The 27,797-nt window shown below is 38.1% G+C and overlaps 1 protein-coding gene across 1 annotated transcript; it reads left to right on the top strand.

Annotated features, from left to right (window-relative positions):
• Nucleotides 1–27,762, top strand: FRK (fyn related Src family tyrosine kinase; the record flags this gene model as incomplete). The annotated part of the gene is made up of 7 exons (XM_010175345.1): nt 1–122; nt 7,827–7,990; nt 8,600–8,768; nt 17,959–18,117; nt 23,124–23,305; nt 25,479–25,644; nt 27,548–27,762. Coding segments are annotated over 7 exons (1,177 nt in total), but the record flags the coding sequence as incomplete, so codon positions are not given.
• Between the last annotated feature and the right edge of the window lie 35 nt (nt 27,763–27,797).

Raw genomic sequence — 27,797 nt, 5'->3', positions numbered from 1 at the left:
ATGGTTTTTTGGCCCAATCAAACGAGCAGATGCCGAGAGACAACTGTTATACCCTGGAAACCAGGCAGGAGCCTTCCTAATCCGAGAAAGTGAAAGTCTAAAAGGCGAATACTCACTTTCAGGTATATTCTAGTTTTTAATGTTAAGTGCTGTTTTAAAAATTTCTCTGGTGATCTGGACTTTTTAATCTTTGAGAATGATAAACTGTGAGCATGAAAATGAAATTAGGTTCATACTAATATTTATTTCCCAGGAGATATATAAAGAAAACTTGCCAAGAGTAATTTGAGTTTTTACTAACATTTATTTTATAGACTTTTTTTATTAATATGCCCAGAACAGAAATTAACTTTCTTATGCTTAGTACTTGCAGTGTGCCAGCTGCCTGAAAATAGAAACTATTTTCATGATTAAAATGCCAAAAATACATTAAGTTATACACTACTGTTCTGATTAGTACACAAAATAAAAATTAAACCATGTTGGCAGATATCCGCAGTTTAAGAAAATGAGATTTCTGCTAGAGCACACCCTTAGGTTTGTATTTATTTGTTTTCAGGAGCAAAATGATAGGCAGATCTTCAAAGCTGTACTCTAGAATCAGTCAAGTTTCATTAGAAAGTTAGTTGTAAACATGATCAAAGTTAGATTTCTGATGATGATGGGTTTTGAAATATATTTAAAGTCCTTTATTTGAATCTGAAAGACTATCAAATAAGGACACTTAGTTGATAATAATTTTACTTACTCAATTATATGTACATGTCATCTTTTCCATGTCCTAGATATTTGCCATATTTTATAGTAAACGTGACTGTTCATTGGTTATTTTCCACGAACATTTTCTATCAAACTTGTTATACAAGTGTGAGTCAAGAGCATAATGTCCCTGAGACAACTGGGCTGTAGACCCAAACTTCCTAATGTACTCTACCTATATAGTTCCATGCACTAGTAAAGGCTCTTGATGTTTGTGAATAAACTGTTGTCACGTGCAGAATTATGTCAGTAAAATGAGAGGCACCTTGTGCGTAACCAGATTATTTCATGTTGACTCTTCTTCTGCCTAGATGTTTATGTGCCAGTCACCTTCTGAGCACTACACAGAAACACATTAAGCAACTGAGTGAACTTTTGATGCATTCTTGGTTTCTCTTTCCAAATCATAAGGAAAGGGTATATACATGCAATGTCTTGTGGTAATGGGACGATTGCTTTTTATTGCCAAGACAAAGAAATATATGTTGCCTGTGGAGTGAAATACAGGGAAGTTTATAAAATAAATATGGTACTAACAATTTTGGGAGAGTTCTTTCCATAGTCTTCAGTTTGCCCTCAAAGAATTTTGTTCTTGCCATGAAGCCCAGATAAGAAAACTAACATCAGCAAGGAATCAGACTGCTCCTGAACTGTGACAGAACTCACCCCTGTGCGTGCTCCCTTTTATCCAAAGACCGTATTACAGCTGCAGACCTTTCAAAATGCTTTCCCTCTATATACCATCTTATCCCTTATATGGTTTCAGCTTCCTTCAAGTGTTTGTCATCAGTGAAATGATTTAGTCTAAGGACTGGGCTAGACCGATAACAGTGTGGTGTTATGCAGGGAAGGATTGATAGGCCTGTATTATTTGCTTAATGCTGGCACTTGAATACATGACACCTTACTAAAAATCAATGAAAAATCTTGTGCTTTTGCACCTAGAGGTGGAAATGCAATTTCTTTTTATTATTCTCCAACTGTAGCCTTCTAGGAAAGATTCAAAATCTTAATTCTTTACCCTGCATCCTGACTACTCCTCTAACAGAAAGGCAGCAGTACCTTATTTGAACTATAAAGTACTGCAGAGAAAAATCTGAGAGAATGAAAATAAACATTAGACCAGCATTTGTGGTAGAATGAGATCATCCTTTGATGCTGCTGTTTATTTTTTCCTTACAAACCGTGAATACAAACTATATTCTATCTGATTTAGTATATTTGATTCAATTGTAAAAGCTTGTGGTAGACATTTTTTCAGGTTTCTGTGTAAGCTTATTCAGGAAGAGGAGATTTGATGATGGCTGATAACAGCAATATGAAACCATCAGTGTGGATTTCTTCCATACTGGTTCGTTTGATGAAGGAAGGAAAGAGGGGCGCTGAAGAACCTAATACACATGGAGGCAAGGCTCTAGCTACAGGAGCCAGCCCTCCTTCGTGCACAAACAGGGGTTATCCTCTGAGCATGTATGCACATATATATGTGTCATCTCAGATTTATTAAACATTTGTGCTCTTTTAGGCAAAGAAAGAGAATAAACTCTGAAGCAGTCTGTAGACAGTGAATATTAGTGACATAATTTACCAGTGTTGCTAGATCTTTTAGCAGCTTCACAGACTTGAACGTAATTTAGCCTCAACATGTTACTTCATCTTGAAGAGATAAATATTTTTTGCTGCTTGCTGAATAGGCTTGGCTGAATGGCATCTGCTTGTGTTGTGAAAGCTTTTTTGCTTCCAATCTAATAGTTTATATAATGATCTAGACATTGTATGTCCATAAGCTCATTATTTATGTCTACTTTTTGGAAAGCTAGTGTAATCTAAAGCAAATGATGAATTGGATTGTACTGTGGGGAGTATTAATTGGAAGGAAGGTTGTTTAGTCCACCAGATGCTATGGAGAAGGCATTTTTTCTGGCTCTCTCCCCTTTATTCCATCAGGAGGAGTTATGACACTTAAAGCTGAGACAGAAAAGCAATGTCTTCTTGAGGAACAGTGGTTCAGAACTACTTATTTTAAAAGGTCTTGGATGGCTTATATCTCCATGGTAGCTGATACACTGACAGGGAAGTCACAACCTGGTATTTTGGAATATGTCCCTAATTTCTGTTTCCAATTTTTTCAGTGCAGAAAGAATAGATCTCCAAACTCCCATCCTCTGTAGGGCTGGTTGGTTTTGTTCTACCTTCTATTGTTGTTTTGGTTTCATTACAGGGTCGATGATAATGGCTAGAAGAGTGACAACCTAGCTTTCAGAATTGAGGTCTTTAAGAAAACATTGTAATTCTCTATCCAGCCTAATATTTAAGTGTAATTAAGCTAAAAAGGAAAAGAAGCAGAAAAAAGAGTTTTTTACCCGAGCACCCATAAACTGATTTCATTACTTCCATGCTTGATTTCATACTCATATCAGCAATGTATGAGACTTAACGTTAATGAGGGAAACGAATCTCCTTCGGAAAAAAAGAAAAAGAAATAATCCCTACCTTTCATTAAAATGACACTTTTCACTTCTGACTTGCCTTGATGGGAAAACTCACAATTTGTAATATGTAGACAAGAAATGACTATTTAAATTAAAACCAAAAAGTTATTTTCAAAAAGGTTTTTCTCATCTGTGAATGGTTATATGGAAAGCTCATCAAACCAGTAGGCCACCGAGATGTGTTGCTATCATTTAAGTGTTTGACATTTTAAAAATAGGTTTTCCCATTTTAAAAATGCACATGTTGTCGACAGATTTTTATGTTGATGACTCCAGCATCTGGTGTGAAATGTATTAAATTTTAAACATGTTGGTGCCATCTTAGACATTGCCTCTTTTTAATTAAAAGCCATAATTTAGATGTGCTCAGCTTAATTGACTGTCATTGCCAATGATAGCAGGAGGCTCTCTACTTCACCCCTCACTGAATAATGGTATCTGAAAGACTTATTGCATTAAATGACAATGTAAATGGTTTGTGTTTTCTTCCATTTTTTTTTTCCATGCTCCTAAAATAGATTGTGTGGTTTCCTCTAGGTCAGATTGGCTTTCAGCATCAGGAAAAATAGGTAATTGTTTAAGGCAGCAGAGTGGCAAAATCATGACCAAAGCAGGAGAATGATTTTCTACCAGCCCCTGCACCCATTCTGTGCTGGTGAGGGTAATCTCATAAGGCACCCTCCTCCCGTATCCACCCTGGCCACGGAGACCAAGCACAGATCCTGCTGGCAGCGCTGCACTGCCAGTGCTGGAGGAAGACTGCTGACAGGAGAGATACTGGGACACTGGTGGTAACGGTGCCTTAGTGTCTTCATGATTCATTGGGTGAAGTTGTTGTCTCTACTGATGCCACCATGAATTTTGCTGCCCTAGGAAAGGGTAGTAAATGATCTTATTCTCTTCCTTGGGGTGGCAAAATCTACTTCTGCACAGCCCATCCTTATGAAGATGGGAAACAGGGAGTGGAGAATGCTTCTGTTAAACTGGAAACATGAAGAAATCTAATGGGAAGCTGTGGTTCTTTTGTGAAGGGCAAGTGGAGGAGAAAACCACTGCAGTCTTCCAAACCCAGCTGCTGTCAAGCTGTATGAAGCTGAAGCTATGATCCTGTCCTGTTTATCAGTCTGGCATGGATGTAGGCCTGACTGGAAACACCAAGAGGGTTATGACTAGCACTTCCCTGAGTGACACGTGCTCTGTGTCGTCTTGGGCAGAGGAGCCACACCATGCTGCAGCACTGTAAGTGTGTGGTGCAGGGCTTGTACAGCCAGACTCAGCCCTGGGATATAAGTAAACAACCCCCTGTCAAGTACGAAACTAATCTCAGCTGCTTATCACAAGAAGAGATGGTATTGGTGTAGATATTCTCTCCATCTTCTCCACACACATCACTGCCCGACCTGGATACTGCCAATCATCAGGCTTCATACAGTGCTCATATAAGAAATTAGAACACATCCTTCAAACCAACTCTTGCATTAACATTAGCTGCTTCACAAGTAATAATGATAGTGCTGATAATAAATAAAGTTGTATATCACTTGTGATATACAACTGAGACTGGATTAACACAGTCATCCTGCTGGCCTTTTTTTCAATGCATCATAAATAGCAATTCATTTAGCCAGATGCACTTTCCTGTGAACTTTGGAAAAGTTATTACATTTTCAGTCTGTTATTACTGAATTACTCTTTCCTTCATCTTGCTTCAGCCCCAATTCCAAACAATAAATCACAAAAAATCTCATGCAATATCTAATTAAAAAATAATAATTATAGGTGTTAAATTAAAAAGAAATGGCATTTGAAAAATGTCATGTAATTATGTTTATACTCTGGAATTATATTTACAAATATTCTGATTTCTGGTCCTCATGCAGAATTGTAAATTCACAGACCTAAACATACTACCTGTGGCAGATATAAAACCCCCTATTTTCAACAGCTCCTATATGCCCTCTGGTGGCCTGGAATGACAATGGCACAACACAGTCGAAAAACATTTGATCATATACATGACAGTACGTAAGGAAGGAGAGTTTTTAACTTAGTCACTTAAATGGTGAGACAAATTATAATTTATATCAGCTTTGTTAATTGCATGCAACTAATAATTTTCTGTATTTTTTTCTAGATAAAATATGTAGCTGTGTATTCTTCTATTATTATAACCAAAAGGATTGTAAAAATCCATGCAGTGTTACAGTAGGAAGGATCTATCAGCTATAATATCTCCAGAGGAGAGCAATAGCTTTTTTTTTTTTATAATTAGATTTTCAAATGTACCAGACTACGACTGCTTCTACAATTAAAAAATATTTCAGTTAAATTATTTAACTAAAAGTACCCACTAGTCAATATGATCAAATTGAATATGTTTACTGTAATTTTTGCTACTAAAATATATACTGGAGGTAAACAGGAGAAGACCTTTACCCTATGCCTCCCTTTTGCTTTTCAGACTTTTGTCTTGTGTGAGGGGCCTGTGGAGGGGACAATGGTAATGTCCTAAATTGATGGGTGTCAAAGGAGCCACCTGGCCTATTGGAAAGGTGTCATGTTGGGTGATGAGGACCAGGATGGCAACTGGACCATTCTTCTCCCCTTGAGAGTTCTTTCTCCACTCATCATGGAAAAGCACTGTTGTTTCGTTAAATGCAGGGTGGAATACCCCTCTGATTTTTCTCCCTTTTTTTAACCTATTGCTACTTGTCTTTTTCCCAAATGTGATGCTTCACATTTAGTCCCACTCCAGTGTTTCTCCTTCTGACCATTCCCCAGACTCACTAGATGATTCCCATTCTCCTTTTTGGCTCAATTCTCAGTCTCATTGTCCCCCACACTAACTTGGCAGCCTACATCCCTTCACATTGCTTCCACACCAGCTCTAACAGGTGGCAAAAAAACGCTGTCCACACTTTCAAATACTTGTCCCTCCCTTAATCTCATTACAGCTTGGTACCATTCCTTGAGCTCTGAGCATTTTTCCACTTGAAATTCCTAGGATCAGAAAACCTGCTTCCACTGATGCATGTATATTCTGCAGAAACTTTATCCTACTACTTGAAGGTCTTCCCTCTTAAGTGAAGCTTTATATGGTCAGGATTCCTCATTACCATCTAGTTTCATCATGGAATGCTGTTAATATTAGAGCTAAGAGCCATGTCAATGACAGGAGCTAAATCAGTTACCCTTCAGTACGTAACACAAACTCTCCATTACCCATTGGAAATGGACAGTGATGTTTCAGTCATGGAGTGTCATGCTAAATGGTACCCGGCATATGCAAGTAAATCCATTTCCAGCTCTTCAGAATAGCCCTCACTGCTAGCACTCAGCCTGACTATGCTTCTACTGATATTCCTTTATAAAGGAGATCTCTAAGCTAGTGGTCTCCAAACTTTTTTGATTGTGCACCCCCCCTACCAGTAAAAACATTTTTGAGTGTTCACCCCAATATTTATTTGGAAATTACGTACGTGTAGCACTGTACTGATAGACTATGTACATTATAGAACATAACAAAAAAAAAAAAAAAGAAATTAAAAAAAGAATGAGATAAAGGTGAAATAAACAGGTTTTTTTTTTTTTTTTTTTTTTTTCATTAATGGTACAAAAAGTACTTTTTTCCTACATCCCAGTGGATTGTCTTGTACACTCCTTGGGTTGCAGGCACACTGCTTTGAAGACCATTGCTCTAAGCCATATGTGACAGAGATATCAGAAATGGCAATTACAAGCCTAATATCCCTTAAATGATGCACCAGGTGAGCAACAGTGCATTTTTTGTCCATCTCTGGTATGCTGCTGGTCCAGGTCTAGCCCTAGCATGCAGTGGCCCAGCCTTCTTTCTGACACCTCTAAAGAGTGCTCTGATGGTCAAATGGAGGGACACTTTTGGTGTTATGGCATATAGGTAAATAACCTAGAGGAGGTGAGGAGAGAAACATCTTGCTGATTGGGAGAAACAGATTAGAATAAAACACATATCAATGGAAAGGGAGTCATCAGCTACTCAAAACAAAACATTATTTGCCTGATCTTTAGATATTCCAAACATGCACAAAACTCAATAAAAACCATGTAAGATGTGAGTGCTTTTCAGAGAATCATGGCCATGTGGAGGGTATATTTATTTGCTCTAAAATGCCTGCCAGCCCAGCAGTTGCTATTTGGAATGTTAACACTGATAAATGAAATATTAAAAACTGATTAAATTATTACTGTGAATTAGATGCTCCTGGCTGGTTTTGGTGTCCTAAAAGATGGAAAATATGAGCTGCCTCACAGGAGATGTATTTATGTATTTTTGTGTCAGTTCTTATGGTGCAAGCAAGAATCTCTGAACATGAATGGCTGAAGACTGGTAGACAAGATATGTTGAGCTATCTAAACAGTGGGCTTTGATTTGAATTTTTTTTTTTTTTATATATAGTTGTCACCTTTGAAATGAGAATAATTTATTTTGAGTTCCTCATAATACCTCATAATAGGAACCTTATGATGGTTTGGCCATAAACTGTATTGTACCACTGCTATAATTCCTGGAAACTTAATATATTTAAATCTTCTTAGTTTTTGATGGTGTATCTGTGAAGCACTACAGGATCAAAAAGCTGGATGAAGGAGGCTTTTTCCTAAGCAGAAGGAAAACTTTCAAAACTCTGAATGAGTTTGTTGACTATTACAGTAAGAACAGTGATGGCCTCTGCGTGGTGCTCAGAAAGCCATGCCTAAAGGTAAGAGTGGATGCTACACTGTGCAACATATTTGTTGCAGGCTAACTCATCAAATATCAGTGAGAAGGTGTTAACCCCATCTCTGCTTCTACCATTTCAAAATGCTGATGATCTGCTTATTTTCAGGAAGTTCTGGGTACAGTATCTTTCTTAAAATGACATGTTAATAATAAAATACTATGCCATTTTTAACAAATAATTGTGTGACTGGAAGAGAAAATATGCCAAATCATAATTTATGAACACCTTTTTATAAATGTATATGGAGATGAAATCTCTAACTTCATAATTCTAGCTGTCCATAAGTAATTACTGAGACAAAACCACAAGGTTCAGGTAAGCAATATGTCACTGTTCAAAAAGCTTGCTAGATGGATGATTTATAATTTTTACTTTTAATGGAAGGATATTTTCTTTAAAGTATTTCTTATTTCTAACCAAAAGTACCCAGGATGTGGTCTGTATTTTATGTTCTCAGCTCACTTTATCACACGTGTGTACTCTATGGAAACATTATATATCAGTTGCAACTTTATATGACATAGTTAAGAATGACTTGTATATGCTGTTGAAAAAATGTTAGAAGTCTTATTTGTTTTCTTTTACCAGGTACAAACTCCTACTACTTTTGATTTGTCATACAAAACTGTTGATCAGTGGGAGATAGATCGACAATCTCTGAAATTGTTGAAAAAATTAGGATCTGGTCAGTTTGGTGAGGTATGGGAAGGACTGTGGAATAATACCACCCCTGTGGCAATCAAAACATTAAAACCAGGTATGTGAATTACTCTTAAATGCTAATAATGTGAAATGTTAGCAAGGGTGCTCCTTTATGTTTTAAATGCTACTGAAAAGAGAGCCTGTCCATATATGCAACCATTTGTAAAATCCATACACTTAAACATGAAGGTTAGTAAAGCTTCAAGTCCAGATGTTCTTTGGTATTTCGAATTAGAATTTTATACAGTTTTCTGTTTCCATATGAGCTGAACTCATTCTTATTCAACCTCTATATTACATAAAAAGGCAACCCCAGCAATGCCATCTCTTTTGTACAGTATTGCTTCTTCAGAATTGAATGACTACATTTCATCTACAGGTGAAGTAAAAAATTTACTACTGGAATTTCTTCTAATGAGTAGATGCTGTATTATAATGATTCATTTGGTAATATAGAATATGTACTGTGTTAAGTTTGTATTTTAAAAGTGCCCTAATCTTAATATTGATTGAAAAAAAATTCTTAATGTTTTTGATACACAACATGAATACCCAATATTTGCATATAATATAGGTTTGGTACTAATACAGCTTTTAACAATTTTCTTAATTATTTTTTATTAACTTCAAGTAATTTGTGCATTTTAAATTGACAACGCAAAATATCTGCCAGCAGATGGCAAGAACCTCATAGATAAGAAAGGTAACCTGGATGATATATGTGTTTTTTAAAAAGAGATAACAATATAATGAATTGTGGTTAATTGAAAAAGCTTGTGTTGGGCATTAATGATCATATTTCAGGAAGCAGAACAGATTCAGATCTTTGATTCAGAATAACAGCAATATGCTTGGGCGCTGCTTGAATGGTCTCCTGAACAAGGAGGAATTTAAGCATGTGTTTTAGGACTATCTTGTAGCAGGATATTGTTTGTGTTTTGGGACTTGCAAATTGAAAGCAAATAAGCATCTTTTTTTTTCCCTGCTTAACTGAAATGAGAAAAAACTGCTCAAACTAAAGGCCTTCTATAATTCATGTGAAAGACAGTATACTTTTTTCAGTGAACTGATGCATCTCCCTAGTGACCTGGTAGACACAGAAACCATCCTAGAATCTTTCCCTTTCCTAAGACAGTATCCACTAAGTCTATACCTTTTGTGACAGGGATCCACATGCCTATTTTTATTGAATTTCGAAACCACAGGTCTGAAACCAGTCTTTCTCCTCGTGTTTGACCTGGATCTTTCATTCTGCACTACAAGCCCATTACCTCTTGTTTTACACACCATGACTAAAAAGTACCTATTATTTTCTTCCTCTTTACAACAGTGTTGTACATACTAGAAAACTATTATCAAGTTCTTCTTTGGTCTTCTCTTCTTTAGGTTAAACAGCTCAACCAGATTCTTCATGTAGCTCAGATGTTTTATGTGTCCCATTGTTTTCAGAAGACCTTTACTGGGCTGTTTCAAGGTGGTAACTGTATTTTTTCCAAGTATGATACTAAAAGGAAGAACAAGTCTAGACGTGTAAAGGGAGGGATTTGTTTCACATTTCTGACATGCTGGACCTCTCAGTATCATGCTTGCCTTTCTTTTACATAAGTCAAGAACCTAATTTGTCCATCTGAGTTTACTTTCCTTTAATGATTTAATGCAACATCTGGACAAACCTGTTTTATTGCAGAAGACTGAAGGGTCCTTAATAAAGTGTGAAATCTCTTAAATGATTTCAAAAGAAGGAAATAAATGAAGCTGGAGTTAATTTTTGTGTTGTTAAGTTTTCTTTTAGAAGTTGTCTTTTTCTTTCCTCTTTAGGAAAATATGTAGCAATTAGAACTCTAGGAAGACTTGTTTCCCATAAACCAAAATAATTAGATTTTCAGCAAATTGCAATGCATACATTTCTACTTATTTTCTTTAGCAGGAAAGTGGAGCTGACATTTATCTGGTATTGCATATGCAAAAATTGGAAGCTATCTTAATTGTATTTCATCTCCTTCTCTTAATAACTTATTTCAAAACTCTAATTCAGTTTTTCCTTCTGTATAATGTGGACAGTACACATTATCAATTCTCCATGAAACAAACTTCTATTTTAATAATGGATTGAATCAGAATGACAAGACTATCTGAAATAGATTTTAATGTGTTTAAGGCCAGACCGATCTGTGGAGATCCATTCTTTGACTATTGCTCCATTCAGTATCCTTTCAATGTCTTGCTGGTAAAGCCCAGAGTAAATACAATACTTTTAGAGCAACGTGAGCAGGAAAAGAAGTTCTTTTTCAGTTCCTATAATAATAGTGTATCCTAAGAATGCACTTATAGAAGGGTGTAAACCAATAAAAAATTATTGCATAAATTTATTCAATAGGTTTATTGTCTAAAAATTAAATTTTACACTAGAATAAACATAATGGTCACTGCAAACTCATTATTACCTACAGACTAGCACAGCATAGTGGAAGATATCCCTTCAACTGTGATACTTTTTGTAGTATCATAGTTAGGCTGGGAAAAAGGGCTTGATTAATCAATACTTTTTCCATCTCTGTTTTTTTTCACTCTAGTTTGACTCCTGTTAAGGTCAACAATAGTAGTCTCATTGATTTCACAGTGGGTTATATTGAGTTAGGGCAGACACAAGACCCACCTGGATGTAATGCATTGGACTTAGTGATGCTCAGAATGAGGACTTTGATTCTCAAAGCCATCTTGATAAATTATATAGGTAATACTAAATCTCTTACCATTGTTCTTTGTGAACTATCTTGTTCTATAAAAACAGTTCAAACAATCTCAGATGGAAGCATTTAACCTTTTAGTAGACACGTCTAGGGAGTTATCCTATTCTACACAATGTTTTTCACTGTTTGGAGTGTTTTACTGTAATCAGTTCATTGATTTTATTTAGTTTTTTCTTGTTGTTACTTTTGACAAATAACATTTCAATGACTAAAGAAAAACCCCCATACCCTCACCCTAATCTGAATAATAAAAGCTTAGCTTGGTACTAATAAAATTACAGCAAATTTAGGTCTGATAATTTAATTTATCATAACATAAAGATGATAAGTGAATGGAAAACTTAGTAGTTCATGAGTAATCAAGAAATACAACATATGTTAATGATTGAAGCTTCCTATACTCATATGGGCAATATTTCAGGCTTCAAGTGTAACATGCTGTAAAACAGTCCTCTCCTGTTGCTTGGCTCAAAGATCTAAATCAGTTGTATTTACTCTGCAGGAGGAGGGGTGTGTTTTAAATCAAAGTCTTTTTGCTAAGCTGCTTTACAGTGTAGACCCTCTGGAAAAGAAAGTAAACAGAACAACAGAGGAGTGTAATAAACTGGAAGTGATCTGACAAATACAGTGGACTGAGATAGAAAGAGTTGTATTAAAATGGCTTTACCACCAGAGAAATTGTGACATGGAACCATGATCTCATTTCCAAGCAGGAACAGGTTTATCAAGTAAGGTACTCACATAGCAAACAATATAGAAGAACCTAATACAATCAGTATATCATAGATTTATAGGTCTGAAGGCCAGAAGGAAGTTCTGCTAGTTTCAGTTTTTCTGTTGAGCATTGTTTTGCAGTGTACCTGTCCTGGATCATGTATAGTCTGAATACTTTGCTGTTAATTGCCATTACATTTCACCCTTCTGCTGAGATGTAGTATTTATATTTAATAAAAACAGCTTGTTCTTGACTAGAGAACAACTAGAAGTCTTCTAGTCCTGACATGGAGGCACAGAGAGAAGTTGTCTCTGCTATCTTTGACAGTTTGTGTCAATGGTAATCAATTATATCACTATGCCTGTGAGAATGTGGGCCTAATTTCTCATCTGGATTTACCTGATGTCTTCAGTTTAACTCTTGTTTTGTCTTTTTGTAATAAAATAAAAGCCTCCTCATATGCATTATTTTTCCTTTCTGTTCCGGAGTCACATACAAAGTGAGTTAAACCAATCTTCAATTGTCTTTATAAAGGATAAATATAGTTTCTTGTTATATGGTACTCTCCTAATTTCTCAAGTAGTTTTCTTGGATTTATACTAATTTCTAGCTATTGCTGCTAAAAGGCTTAAAATGACTGTGTTTAGATAGATGACCTTCCAACCTGTAGGAAAAATTAAACTCCCAGAATTCTGGTGAGATGACTGAGTGATGCATTTTTCCCAGAGCCACTTCTCACTTGATGCAAATGTGTGATTCCTGAATTGTGAGTAATTAGGGTATTCAGAAATCTGTTTCCATTCCAGCTTGGATCAAAAGACAATTTTCAGGTATTGCCTACAAACTGGAAGTTTCACAAGTGTTTATTTCAGAAACATTGACACATACCATACTAGCTACATTTTTCCTATTTTTAGGCGTCTAACATCTTAGATATATTAAGCTTTTTTAATAATTAGTGGGAAGAAATAAACACGTCAGATAGATAAATTATACTATAGGTTAGAAATATAAGTTATAATGAGAGAATAACATGCTATTAAAGCTTGTTCCTTTCAATTGATTGTAAACTCTGGAGAACTAACTCAGATATAGGTGCCTGAATAATTGCCTACAGTTGGAGGAGGTGAATTCAGCTACCAACAGTGTTCTATAATTCCACAGAATTTACAACAGTAACAAAACCGAGGAAAATGTCAAGCTGGTGGAGTCTATCAGATCTTAAACTGGTCAGCCTGGGAGCCCTCTGAGCAAGAGCTGCAGAAGGATTTGGGTTCCTAAGGAGGAATTTTAATGATATTTTTTAAAAATGAGATTCACAGAGGTGATGAGTGGAATGTATTTGGTTTGTGTGGCAAGGTTTTGGTAGCGGGGGGGACATAGGGGTGTCTTCTATGAGAAGCTACTAGAAGCTTCCCCTGTGTCCAACAGAGCCAGATGCATCTGGCTCCAAGATAGACCCACCGCTGGCCAAGGCTGAGCCCATCGACGATGGTGGTAGCACCTCTGTGATAACATATTTAAGAAGGGGGAAAAGTTGCTGCGGAACAGCAATTGCAGCTGAAGAGAGAATGAGAATATGTGAGAGCAACAACTCTGCAGACACCAAGGTCAGTGAAGAAGGAAGGGGAGGAGGTGCTACAGGTGCTGGAGCAGAGATTCAGCCAGTGGTGAAGACCATGGTGAGGCAGTCTGTCCCCCTGCAGCCCATGGAAGGTTAATGGTGGAGCAGATGACCACCTGTAGCCCATGGAGGACCCCACACTGGAGCAGGTGGGTGCCTGAAGGAGGCTGTGACCCCATGGAAAGCCTGCACTGGAGCAGGATTCTGGCAGGACCTGTGGAGAGAGGAGCCCACGCTGGAGCAGCTTACTGGCAGGATTTGTGATCCCATGAGGGACCCATGCTAGAACAATCCATTCCTGAAGGACTGCACCCTGTGGAAGAGACCCATGCTGGAGCAGTTCATGAAGAACTGCAGGCTGTGGGAAGGACTTGCATTAGAGAAGTTCGTGGAGGACTGCCTCCTGTGGGAGCAAACCCTATGCTGAAGCAGGGGAAGGATGTGAGGAGTCCTCACCCTGAGGAGGAAGGAGTGGCAGAAACAAAGTGTGAAGACTGCCTGCAACCCCCATTCTCCATCCCCCTGTGCTGCTGAGGGGGAGAAGGTAGAGAAATGGGGAGTGAAATTGAGCCATGAATGCATTTTCAGATGTCTATAGAATCCTTTATCTTATGCAGTAACCCTAATTTCAAAGGAAATATAAGTTCCTAGCTTTATAGGAACCTGACTGAGTACACAGTTGCTTTAGGCATCAGGTGAAAACATTGAGCAGTGGGGGTTTGTTACTGTGTTCACTGCACTATGAAGACCAAATTTTCCACAGGGAATATACTGATACTTAATAATGAGCCATCCGTCCTGTGATGAAGAACTGCACTGCATGAACCAATGGCAGCCTTCCTCAATCTTCTGGTGGTGAGTTGCTTAAATATTTCAACAGTCCATTGAAGACACTTCAGCTGCCTTTAAAAGTGGATGCATATTAGTATTTCTTGGCCACAGTGATTAAAATGTATGGCTCCTAGGCTAGAAGGTGCAGAACTATAGATCTAAGTAGGTTTAAATTAGAGGTGATTTCTGGCAAAACAGCACATCATAGAACACATTAAAGAAACATATTCCAACATTTTGTTCTTAAGAAGGACTTTGACATTTATAAAAACATTTTTCATTCAAAAATCAATTATAAAAACGGTGTTTTCTTCAGGTACTGATCAATCTACTCCCAAACTGGTGCCCTACACAAGGGATACTTGTTTCAGGAAAGGCTTCTGTTAACTAGTTGCTTTTTGATCAAGTGGTTTCTACTTACAGTAATCTGCTCTTCATACTGTGTTTACCACTTACAGCTGAAAAACATACTTCATTAAAAACACATGTAATTCAGATACAAACTAAAAAACTCCAGGTATTTGAAACTCCATGTGGCATATTTTCTATATATTTCATTTATATAAACTTCCTCAAAGAAATATATAGTAACATCTTTGCCACTATTGTGACAGGCTTTATCTAACTAGTTTGTAACAAGAATGTTCACCTGTTTTTAGAGGCAGTTTTTACTTTGCTTATCTAATTGGTAAAAACTAATCTTAGAAAAAACACCAATAAAGACACTTTTTAATGTTTTCAATTAGGACCCAATGAACTTATTAACTGCTGTATAAGAGCTACAGGGCTCTGGGGGGTTTTGGGCACTATCTGTTTCTTGTGCTATTTAAAGATATAAGCTAAATAAAACTGAAGGTTACATATGTTTTTTTAAAGGTGCAGGAAATATTTATTGATCTTTGTCACTGGTTTGTTATTGTTATTATTATTAATCACTTTTATAGCATAAGGAAGGATTTACTCCTATTCAGCTAATAGAATGATTACTTCCTGATCAATTTATTGGAAGGTGTCACATGTGAAAAACATGTTGCTTAGTTTCAGTTTGTTGGAAGAAGTTTATAGCATGATTAAACTGAGAGATTCCTTGTAGGCAAGATTTGATGATGGGAACAAATCAGACTGTCATTTTGTATGGTGGGAAGAAATCCTCTATAATGATCCATAGAGGGCAGGTGATTTGGTAGACCCTGAGTTAGCAAACACTTTATCCCTTTTTAGGATCAACTTGTCAAATTTTGGCACTGATGCTGAATCACTTGTCAAGCTTATGCATTTACCTTTGGAAGCAGAATACCTCACACCATGCAGCTTCTCTGTAGACTTTAGGATGATTTCTGTGACAAATGCATATATCTTGAAAAAGTAAGCAAATGGACCACAATATTATACCAGTATCAAAGTGAGTCCAAACCCTATAAAGACAGACCTAGGCTTTTTCATTTTTTGAAATCTAGGATGGGTAGGAATTTCAAATAAAGCTGCAAAGAGTGTGCTGATCTAAACAGGAAAAGGACAGAGTGTTAGCATTACAGATATTTGTTTTTTTCCACCTGTCATAATTTCTGCTTTATCCAGACCAAGTATGAGTCATTTACTTTTCATGTAGACCTCCACTTTCCTCTGACAGTGACAAAAGGAAATGAGTATAGCCTGTACCTGTTGAAGAGATGTATTATTGGCTGCTATCCATTTATTGATGGCATGGAAATCCATTAACTTTCACCATCCTCCTAATGGTGTCCTATAAAGTATTGTGAAATTGGACCCTGTGGGATTGCCAAAGAAAGTATGAGGACACAGGGGAGAGGAGCACCTGTCTCTTGCAATAATCTTTGCTCTCACAAGTTGCAATGTCAAGTGGCTCTTTTTTCATAAAGTCTATGCCAGAAGCATTTCTGAGTCATTCCTCTTGCATTGATGAGAGGATATGAAATCACACATCATTGCTGTGTTTGGGAAATAAGTTTTCACTTTTCAAGAGGCGACATTCAAGATAAGTGTTGGGTGAAGGTGGCCCAGGCTGATTTGCCAGCTCGTTCTGTAGAACAGATTTTCTGGTAGAGTTTTATTGCTGAACCATTTAGCATCCACCCAGCACTTCACTTCATTTAAACATCCATGTTTGGAACAGAGCCAAACTCCCAAATGAACCTTGTTGATTACCTAATGTTAAAAAACCATAAAGTAAAGACTCTTACTTTTGCAGCCTTGCCTTCTCAAATGACTCAGTCTGCTTAAACTAAAAAGAGTTTGTTTTTAACTATGGCATAGAGTCGACTAGACTTAGGTAGATTTCCACCCCCCCAACTTTCACTCTAATATTTTCTCAATGCAACTATTTTGATTTGGGAGGAAGAAAACATTTGAGTAGTTGGATAATTTCACATTTGTTTGTACAAATATTGTGAAGTAGATGTTATTTACCATCTTCCTGAAACATCCAAGAATATCTGACCTCTACTGGAAAATTCACAGAGAAAGCTTTGCTTCTTTATTTGTGCATGTTTTTTCTAATCAATCCCCTATTCAGGACATATATGCTCTAATACTAAATTTGCCACTGACTTTAGCTCCCTGTGCCATTTCTGTATTGTTTCTTTTACATAGTTTATGCATTGGCTTACTGTATATACAAATAGCACTAGAGATATTATGACCTTATGTAACACTTAAAAAGTTGGGATCATTAGCTGTTAAGATACTTCTGTATTTCAGGGAGTATAAAATTACTGTTACATTTGTGCATACGCTGGTATTTCTAATAAGGTTACTATTATATGAATGTTATAAACAGTTATTTGTATTTATGTCTATAAAATGCACACATCTACTCCTTATATGTGAAAGTGATTTCAATGCTTTTAGGCTTCAATTGCTGAAGCTGAAAAAATAGGTGCGACAAATTCTTATTGCAGCACTATTTTGCTGTCAGAAATTTTATGTTAATCACCCAGGCACTCCTACCTCAGTTTCTGTCAATTTCGTTAAACCAGTTGCAACATAATTGTTTGCTTAAATTATATCAGTAGACATTCTAGCCTCTCTTTTTTTCTGTTTGAGATGCCTGGGGGTGGTTAATTTTAGCCTTTATATTTCTGGTGGCTGGAACATGTATGTTCTATGTTCTTGTGCAACTGGCATGTTTCACTCATTAACTGTTTATTTCAGCTACCCTTTCTGTTTTCTGTGGGAACTGTGAAGATTTGAGACGCTAATGTACTCTGAAAGACAGAAAATAATCTCTATTATTCCCTTAAGACTGCCAGGCTGGTAGGAAGGCCTTTAATAACAGCTTATGGTTTGTTTTATGCTGTTGTTTCAGGTTCAATGGATTCAAAGGACTTTCTGAGGGAAGCACAAATAATGAAGAACTTGAGACATCCAAAGCTTATACAGCTTTATGCTGTCTGTACTTTGGAGGACCCAATTTATATTATTACTGAGCTGATGAGATATGGAAGTCTTCTAGAATACCTTCAAAGTAAGCAAAAGTCTATAAACTCTTTTCAAGGGGTGTCACAGCTGTCAGTTTAGTAAATACACTAACGCAAAAGATAGAAGTACAATATTTTGGTTTAATATAAAAGCTACATTGTTTGTTGCATGTGGGGATAAGAAAGAGGAAAGAGGTTTATGAATTTTGGACATGCCACAATATTTGAGAAGTAGGAGAGAATCACATTCACAGTTTGATTCTTGCCGTATAATGACCCACATTTTTCCACCCAGTACTCTGAGTAGATGGGAATATACACAGACAGAATGAAAATATAAGCATCCAGAAGGGTAGGTCATCATATTTGACATGAAATAGAGGCACTTCCACAAAATGTACTTAACAGCTTTGAAATCTAATACTAGGCAGGGAAAGCCTTTCACTGTGAATTTGTCCCTTGCCTATCACATCAGGGCTTTTATCTCAGCAGCACTTCAAAGTGCTCTTTTGAAGGCAAATAATAATTAAAAATAAAGTTGTACAGCCTGGAACAGACTAGCATAATGATTGCACTTTACATTCACCCTTGCTATTGAGAAATGCTTGGTTCTAGTTTTGTTACCCATTTTCAGTTTAGCAGATGTTTCTGAGATGCTAAATGTCTCTACAGCTGTAATGATCTCTTGAAGACAAAACGTTCACAGAGATTGTCTTGCTAAATTTCTTCTCTGTCTCCAGCCCACAAGGCAAAGCCCTGTGAAATGCTGCAGACAGTGTTTACCATGACACATGCCTTTCCCCATCTTCTGTGTGGGACAATTTTTAAAGTGAGGTTCAGTCCAGGGAATAGCTAAATAAATCTCTGGTACAGGGTGAGCCCCACCAGGACCTGTGCAGAGATGAGCTGCAATAAGCTTGGGCCAGATCATCTACAGTTTTGTAGGCATTTGGTGGTCAGAGGTATTGAGGCACAAATTTCCTTTAAATTCTCATATTTGGTGCCTTTGTGTGCAGATTGCTGCTTATCTGATTGAGAGAGCCTGGCACATCAGGAAATGATTGCTGTGTATGGAAACTTATTGTGTGGGAGAAATAGCTTTGAGAAAGCCAGGGTGAGTCACAGCTATTGCAGAGGTGAAAATTGGCCTGTTTGTGCACGGAGTACATGTCCAGGACGCATCAGCATTGCAGCCTGTGTGTAGATCAGTTGCCAGCATGTGCACAGAAGTGCCCTTGCTGTGGGCAGCACATGGGTGCAGCCTGATCTTTGCCTAAGCATTCATTCCTATGGCCCTGCATCAGAGAGACTGTGGAAAGTCAGTTGGTTTCCAGGCAGCCATCAAGATAACCATAAAAATGGCCAGCTGAATCCCAGCCTAGTGCTATCTCTCCTTGTCAATGGCCTATGCACAGGGGGATAAACAGAACTAAGAGGTGGAGGCAGAGATCCAAGTGCTTTGATAGGTATTGGTTAGAGAAAAGTCGCTGCTGTCACTGAGAGTAATAAGGAAAGAGATTTGAAGCTTTTGTAGAGTTTTGTGACTGGAAGTGTTCTGTATCGGCTGGTGGCCAGTGCACAGCTCCTGATAAGCTTTATTGAGACTCAGCCAATGCAAGAACCAGGAAAACATTTCCAGAAGGCTGCTGTCTCTGTGTGCAGTATGGGTAAATATGGTAAACTGGAATAGGGGGAAAGTCCAGATATCATTCTTTCGTTAAGTTTCCCCTCCTAGAAATGCATGGTATGTTTTTCCAGCTTTAAAAATCCCTAATATTTCATGCATAGTGATTATCTCATTCCACCATAATGACAGCTACTTAATAATGATGGGCATATGAATTCCCTGTGCACCCTGTGAACGCACTTTGGGATACTTCTTGATGAACACTGCTATGCAGAGTTACTGAGCTGCCAACAGTATGCAACTGAAAACTTTTTTATGTTATTGAATGTGAATGAAATGTGTCAGAAATGTATGAGTGTTTTTATCAATTCTGATAGACCTGGGGCTTTTTCTGGCAGGGATGCAGTCTTGAAGTTCAGTTAGTTATTACAGAGGCAATGCTCTCAACAGGGGAAAGTGCTGCTTATCTATCTATCTATCTATCTATCTATCGTCAGGCAACTGTCAATGAGAATATTTTCCTGTCTTTCCTATATTAGGTATTGTGATTGATTGCTTAGAACAGGTGGAGATCCTAAGCCTTCTTTAATATTTTTTTTCTAATAAATTTTTCATATAAGGGTGATAGTTTTGTCAAAAAATATTGGTGAAAAAGGATGTGGAAGTGCTACATTTTCTTTATAGTATAAAGAACAAGCCAAGGGAAAGTTTTAGAAATTCACCAGTAGTACCTGGTTTGAAGTGTGAAAGTTATATTAAATTTGACTTTTTGTTGTAATTTTCCTCCTTTAAAACACTTTAAAACAAACTAAAGCACATGTATACCCATATAAATACAGCTGTAAACTCTTTCAACCTGCTCTGAACCGGTTAGATGGGAGCTAGCTCTGATCTGGGAACCTCTGTACTTGTACTAATGCAGTGCTGTGCTTGAATTTGCATGCTTTGGCTGGCCCAACCTGGGATTTTGGAGGTATGGTCAGAAATCTTTATGAGACAACCATACACAATTTGCCCTTCAGATCCCAAAGAGACATGTGCTTTCATCCTCCATATTTGTGCACATTTTGCAGCTCCTGATCAGCTGAGGCTCCTCCTTAAAGCTTTCCCTTCTTTAGCTCCAGAGCAGCAGCAGTGCAGAACAAGCCTACAAAGAGAAATCCTCCAAGAAATACTGCAGCAGCCAGGGCAACAGTGGCCTCTTCCCTTCCCTCGGCCCACATGCTAAAGGCAGTAAGTCAGCATAGTCTGTGGTCCCAAACAGGCCCCAGTGGAAGAAATAGTCTTTCAGCTGCAACTCCACCATGAGAGGTGGATCTTGTCCTTGTCCTTTAGCACAGTACACCTGTGTGTCCTGCAAGGAATACGATGGGGAGGGTTTAATAGCTCTGATTCCTATTCTGCACTGAAGCAGCTCATTAAACTCAATGCATATGAGTCATCCTTTTTTTTGCCATGACATTGCTGTGTTGTGCCTCTTGGAGCAAACTTGTGTCAGGCCAGCCTACAACATCGGCAGAACAGTGACAGACCTGTGCTTGAGTCTATCTGCATCCTTGTCTGCTTTCATCAGGAGATCACACTCTGTGCAGACGAAGGAGCAGTGTGAAAGGGAGCATGGAGAGCGGGATTTTAAACTAAGATACATAAACTAGTTTCTAAAACCCAGGTACTCATGCAAGGTACTTGTATATATTTAGTAATTTTCTGATTAAATACAGCATAAACATCATCTGCAGATTTATATCTTTGTCCAGTGAGCTGAGTAATAAATGTTGATGTCTGCCAGTTATCAGAACTGCAAAACTTCAGTGTTCTATTATTCTGTGGACTGATGATAGATTTTCTTGACGGTTAAGCTGTAGATTTTCACATAGCCTGATTTTTCTTCCTCTCTCTTTTAAAGGTCAAGGCACCTATTAAGCATATATGTGGGAGAGAAAAAGATTTTCTGAGTCAACAATAGAAGTAAATAATCTTAGTGCTGGATTATCATGACAATGAGTTTAGCCTCAAAAAGGAAGTAGGAGAATACACACACAGGGCAAATTTAATAATTTAAAATTCATATCTTTTACCTATTCATCTCAGAACATCCAGATGAGCAGGAAATTCAAGGCCTGGAGATTGCAGAACAGATTGGTAAACAATGGAATTTCACACTCTTCATAAGCGGTGATTGCAAGGTTAGGTCAGATAAAATGCCAGAACTGGTGGAGGCTATGCAAAACAATGCTAAGACACACTGTCACTATAAATCAATTCAAAAGAAGCAACAGGAAAATGCCAGCTACTAATGTTTTATTTCTTTAACACAGAAGCTATGAGGAAAAGTCACCATCCTCAATGAGAAAGGAGAAGTGCCAATAAACGTAGCAACACTCAGCTTTTTTGATACTGTTAAGATTCTGAAACAGGAAGTTGGATTTGTTTGTAGTATTAGAAGCTACAGAGGTAGACACTCCTTCAGTGCTGCGGTGTTTGGGTTTGGGTGACAGTGATTCTTGAATATTTGGCTTACCTAGATTACCTCGGGGTATAAATTATTTGCTGAGAGGAGGTCAGCTGTCCCCAAAATGCCACAAAGGCCCTGAATTTGAATTCTAATATGTTATACTCCAAATACTTTTTTTTGGGGTACCTGTTTTACTATTTTAGTCTGCAGTTTTTCATGGCCCCTAAGGCTCTTACTTTAATTTGTGAAGGTAAGTTTCTCTGCTTAAAGTTCTTCTACTACTTACTTTGAACTAGAGATCTTTGCCAAATCTCTATTTCTGGGACCTGATCTTACAGTGGTGGGAATGGCAGGTACATTGCTTCAGAAAGTTCTACAAGAGAAGCAGGCAGCTTGAAAGCATTTTAAGCAGTCCTACTCTTGAGTAGCAGCAACAGAGAAAACAGCATGAAGCAGTCAAGTGGACTGGAAAGTGAAAAGTAGAGTTACACTTGGCAACAGATGGTATATTTCCTAGTAAGAATCACTGGAGAACAGGGAACAAGGCTAATTTTGTGCTTTTCAGTCTTTAGTCGGCTTTGGCTACATCCAGTAAGTACTGACATTAACTCTTACTCACAGTTTGGAATTGGTTGTGCACTTGTCAGAAAGGCAACATCTGAATTTCTATCAGTAGAAAAATGCCTTTTTCTTTGTCTGCTGTTCCTTCCAGGCCTAGATGAGCTGCTGCATTTAGTACCTACTCTATTTGAGAAGATGGGACAGGCATTATTACTCAGTTATTGTGAAATTAGCTGCATGACTTTAAGTAGTATCATTCACTAGCCTCTGTCATTTGGTCAGGCTGTTACTTTATTGTATTCCATGGCTTTGTTGATTTTTATTGGCTATTTGAACCAGGCAGCTGTTATGCTATTTATATCTGAATACCATAAGTATTATGCTATCCTTGTTGTCTTCTTTTTAAACAGAAGATGCAGGCTCCCAAATCTTCCTACCACACCAAATAGACATGGCTGCTCAGGTGGCTTCTGGGATGGCTTACCTGGAATCACAGAATTATATCCATCGGGATCTGGCAGCAAGGAATGTTCTTGTTGGTGAACACAATGTTTACAAAGTGGCAGACTTTGGACTTGCAAGAGTTTTTAAGGTAGGTTGTGAGAGGGTGAATTAGCTCTACTTTAACTCTGGGGAACAAGGTGGAAGAGATCAACTAAAGGACAGACTGTAGCCTCTGAACTGCTGGATTCAGGCAAAAGGCTTGCCAAGGGAGAAATGGAACCCTAGCTTGTTAACTTAAATCCTCTACCTGCATTATCCCATACAAGGTTAGAAGCTGGCCTGTGGCTTTATGTCAGTCTGAGGATGGGATTCTGGTGTCTGCTTCCCACTCAGCCACCAAAGAAGGAGCCTGGCAAGCAATACCCTTTGCTGCACAACGTTTATCCCAACACTAGTGTCTGCCACACAGAGAGAGATTACAAGAATGATGGCAAAATTATATTCCTGAGCCTGTAAGGGAAGGCATATAAAAATGTATTGACAGCTATTCTCTCCTTGGTCACTTCCCCACTGCCCTTGTGATGCTTGTGAGTGCAGGTAGTAATCATAAAAGGACCTTATTCCTCTCCACAACTAATAGTGGAGTTCATAAAGTGAGCTCTTAGAGCTTTAAATCTGACGCGGCTTCAAGTTCGTTGCCATTGCACTGCTTTTTTTCTCTTGCCCTTGAGGATGTGGAATGCCAAGTAACGCTAACCAAAATTACCCTAGGAAAAAGAGCTATGGTTTAGAAATGAGATTTCCAACCTCAGAAAATGTTTTGATCAGAGCTGGAAAGATTTGAATTGCCATATTTTATAGATTTCAATATGTAATCCATAATTTCTGAGGTCTTATTATTGTTTTTATTGATTTATGTGCTTGCATTGAGAAGGAAAAACAGAGACAAAAGCCCTTTGCTTCTCATTTTTTTTCCCCATTCAAGCAACAAAAATTGAAGTTCATAACAGAGTTGGATTTATTACATACTGAAGTATAGAAAAATGGCTTGACAATGGCATCAAGGGACTTTCAAAGTGCTTTTTGCTTAATTTTGATTCTTCTAGTTATGTATAAGTTCAGATTGCACATTTTTTAACATGAAAAATATATATTTTTAAATGAACAATGCTTACAATGGATATTTCTCCTCTGTCCTCACTAGAGAGGGTAATAATTTACAGCTATTGACGTTTCTTGTTAAAACTGAACTTTATTAAAATACTCTGTCATAGAGTCATCTTGGCAGACTTTCTTAGGAATATTCTGTCTCCTAAGCAAAAGCACTAACATGGTCACATGCAAAGATCCCAAAAGAGTAGGTGTGAGGAATGAAATCTATACTTCTGTATGTTTTAATTATCATAACGAAATAATTTCTTGTTTCCTGTGATGAGTATTATGGTCAAGATGGCAACTGTATCAGTATGTAAATACAAAACACTAACAACCATTCTTTTCAAAACTAGAGGGCATTATAACTGGGAAATGTACCTTCTGTATTTAAAAAAACCCCAAATAAAATCTTGTATACATTTGCCTGGATTTGCAGGTGAAAAACCTGACCAAGGCTTGGATGCGCAAGATGTACACTAAATTACATTTAGGAATTAAAGAGAGAATAAATGTTCACAAAGTTTAGATGTCTGTGCTATAAAACTTTAAGGACATGATTCTACAAATTCACAAGTAAATAATTTTCCTTTTTCTATGTGTCTTCACTTTACGTGACTTAATTGGACTCACTGTAAGATAATATGTTAAACTGAATCACTTGGAATTTGTTCTTTGGCCCGAAACCCACTTAAGTGATGTCAAAGTCAATGGCCCTTCAACACCACAATAAATCACAGAAGAAAGGTTCCAAAATTCATTAGCTCTTGCTCTTGGCTTCTCTGTTTACTGAAGATGAGACGTGGAGCCATTTGATCTCTAGTGTCAGCAGGATGCTTACACTGCCACTCCTGACAGACTGTTGAAATCTTGCATGCCAGGTCCAGAATTCACAGTAGCAGGTCATAATTAATCACTAGCCACTCCAATACTATGTGCTGGCTTGAAATGATAAATGCTTTAGAAAAGCCTCTGATGAACGGTAGCATTTCTCAACTGTGAAGCCCAATTCAACAATAGACTTCAGTAAGTGTGTGCTTTAATACCATGAAAGGCAAGTGCTCAGCCAAAAGAGGATAAGATTAAGCACATGCTTAGCTTAGTCAGATGCTTAAGTGCTTTACTGAAGCAGATCCGAAATCAGACTAGCTTTGTTTTACCCATGACAGGTAGAAAATGAAAACATATATGAAGCTAGGCCTGAAACAAGACTCCCAGTGAAATGGACAGCCCCAGAGGCAATCCGCTACAACAAATTCAGTGTTAAGTCAGATGTCTGGTCGTTTGGAATACTTCTGTTCGAAATAATCACCTACGGGAAGATGCCGTATGCTCGTAAGTGCTTTTACTGAAAGAGTGTTGTCTAATGTTGTTGTGCTTTAAGAATGACACACACACAAAAGTTAAATGCCTGTACTGTGGGCATATTAAAGGGTTAAAACTGTAAATACAGAAAGAAGGCTGTTCAGATGATGTCCATTTAGTGGCTGAGACCTTCTGGCCGCCCCAGCCTCCCTGGAAGCTTTCCAAAGGCTGTGATTAGCAGCCATTCAAGCTTCCTCTTGCTGGAGTCAACCTGCATTGCACAGGCAGCTAAGACAACTGGCTATTTCCCTCCAGCACCAGATCAAAGATGCCAGTTCTTGGAATGTGGAAAAAGAAAGGGTTTTTCTCTCCCCTATCCCACCCTTGTGATTTTTAAAAAAATATTTTCTTGAGGATATCTCATGAAAGAATGGGTTATTATGTGTGAAGTGCTGCACAGGCACTTCAGGAAGAAGGTGTCTGAAAAGTGAATCAGGATGTTTTCACCACCTTCCCTTATATTTGACTATTGCAGTGAAGAGCCTTCATAAAGACAAGGATCACAGCAATTATGAATAAAATGTCACCAACCTCAGAAGTAGATTTAATAATATGAGAGCAGCTATTATTCCTAACACTATGAGAAATGCACAAGGAACCATGGCTGCAACAACACAAGATATCAGTGAAATGATTGACTGGGACTCATTTTATGCTGGTGAGGAAGACACAATGGAAGAACTAAAGCAAAAAAAAGTTATGTTGCATCCATACAGGCCTGAGGGCTGGTACATTTTGCCATAAACTACATTTCAAAGGATCCCAAACTGGTATGCAAAAAAAAGTTATGTTGCATCCATACAGGCTGTATGGATGCAATCAATTTTTCCTGTTACATTCCTGTAACAGGAAAAATTGATTTTGCTTTTTGCTTCCCACCCTCACCTGTGAAATTGTTCTGAGGGAAAAAGAAAAGAAAACAAACGCCCAAAAACCAAGCCAAAATCCTCAGCTCTTTCTTATATAAACTATAGGTGTGTGCATATGCACACTCACATGTAAATAAACTCTTAAAGTATAAATTATGTGTAACACCACAGTGCTCAGTTTTGTCTGAAAATATGTTCAGCATTATTCATTTGCAAAGACATAGTTTACCTGTAACTTTACAGTAGAAAATATCCTTTTGCCGTTGTTATGTGTGTACTTGGTATTACTTTCAGGAGTTTATCCTCAGTAATCAGTTAGTGGAATAGGTTATGTTGACCCATGATATCAGGTGGTAATGTACAGAGGAAACACCATTCAGTTCTAGGGAAAAGAAGTGAAGACAATGCAATTCAAGATCTAATTCAAAGAGTGGAAAATTGAAAGGGACAATAGTCTTACTATATAAAGGTCCAGCAAAGGTAGGGGAATGGTTCCTTCTCCATGGCCTGTGGAAAACAGAGCAGGCAGGATGCCGTTGGATATCTGTACCAAGGGAAATTTAGGGCTGACATTAGGGAAAACTTTCTAAACATGAGGAAAGTTCAGCAGTGGGACAGATTTTCCTGGGAGATTTTGGAGTCACTGAGACTCCACTGAGAGGCATTTAGGAACAGTTTAAGCTAAATATATGTCAGAATAATTTTGGCATACTCGGGTGGTGGAGGAAAAGCCTCGCACCCAGATTAGCCCATTTGCTATGCCTCTGAGGTGGCACAGTCAAGCTGAGGGGGCTGGGAAGTGCTGGAGGTTGTTTTTAACTGCTGCTTTGGGATTCTCTGGTGGCTCCTGCAGCCTGTCACCTTCAAAGAGGACCTGCTGAGGCCAGCCCTGCCCGTGTGCCTCAGAGAGGGGCATCCCGTTGCCTCATCTTGGTAAAAGATAGGGACATGCGGCGTCACTAAGTAGACCCTGAGTAGCTTGACGAACTCCTTTGGGCTTGCAGGTATGCCAGGACACCAGGTGATCCAGATGCTGGACAAGGGGTACAGGCTGCCTCAGCCAGAGACCTGCCCGTCGCCGCTCTACCAGCTGATGCTGCAGTGCTGGAGTGCAGAAGCGGCCGAGCGGCCGACCTTCGAGGCCCTCTGCGGGCAGCTGGAGTCCTACTTCGAGACCAACTCCTCTTCCTACGCCCACACCCAGGCCGTGGTGAAATGAACTCCAAGGCCAGGGCTGAGGGACAGATGTTAGCC

This window comes from Antrostomus carolinensis, unplaced genomic scaffold (genome assembly GCF_000700745.2).
Source record: "Antrostomus carolinensis isolate BGI_N321 unplaced genomic scaffold, ASM70074v2 scaffold13329, whole genome shotgun sequence".
Classification (NCBI taxonomy): Eukaryota; Metazoa; Chordata; class Aves; order Caprimulgiformes; family Caprimulgidae; genus Antrostomus; species Antrostomus carolinensis.
This window is presented reverse-complemented; position numbering and strand designations above follow the sequence as displayed.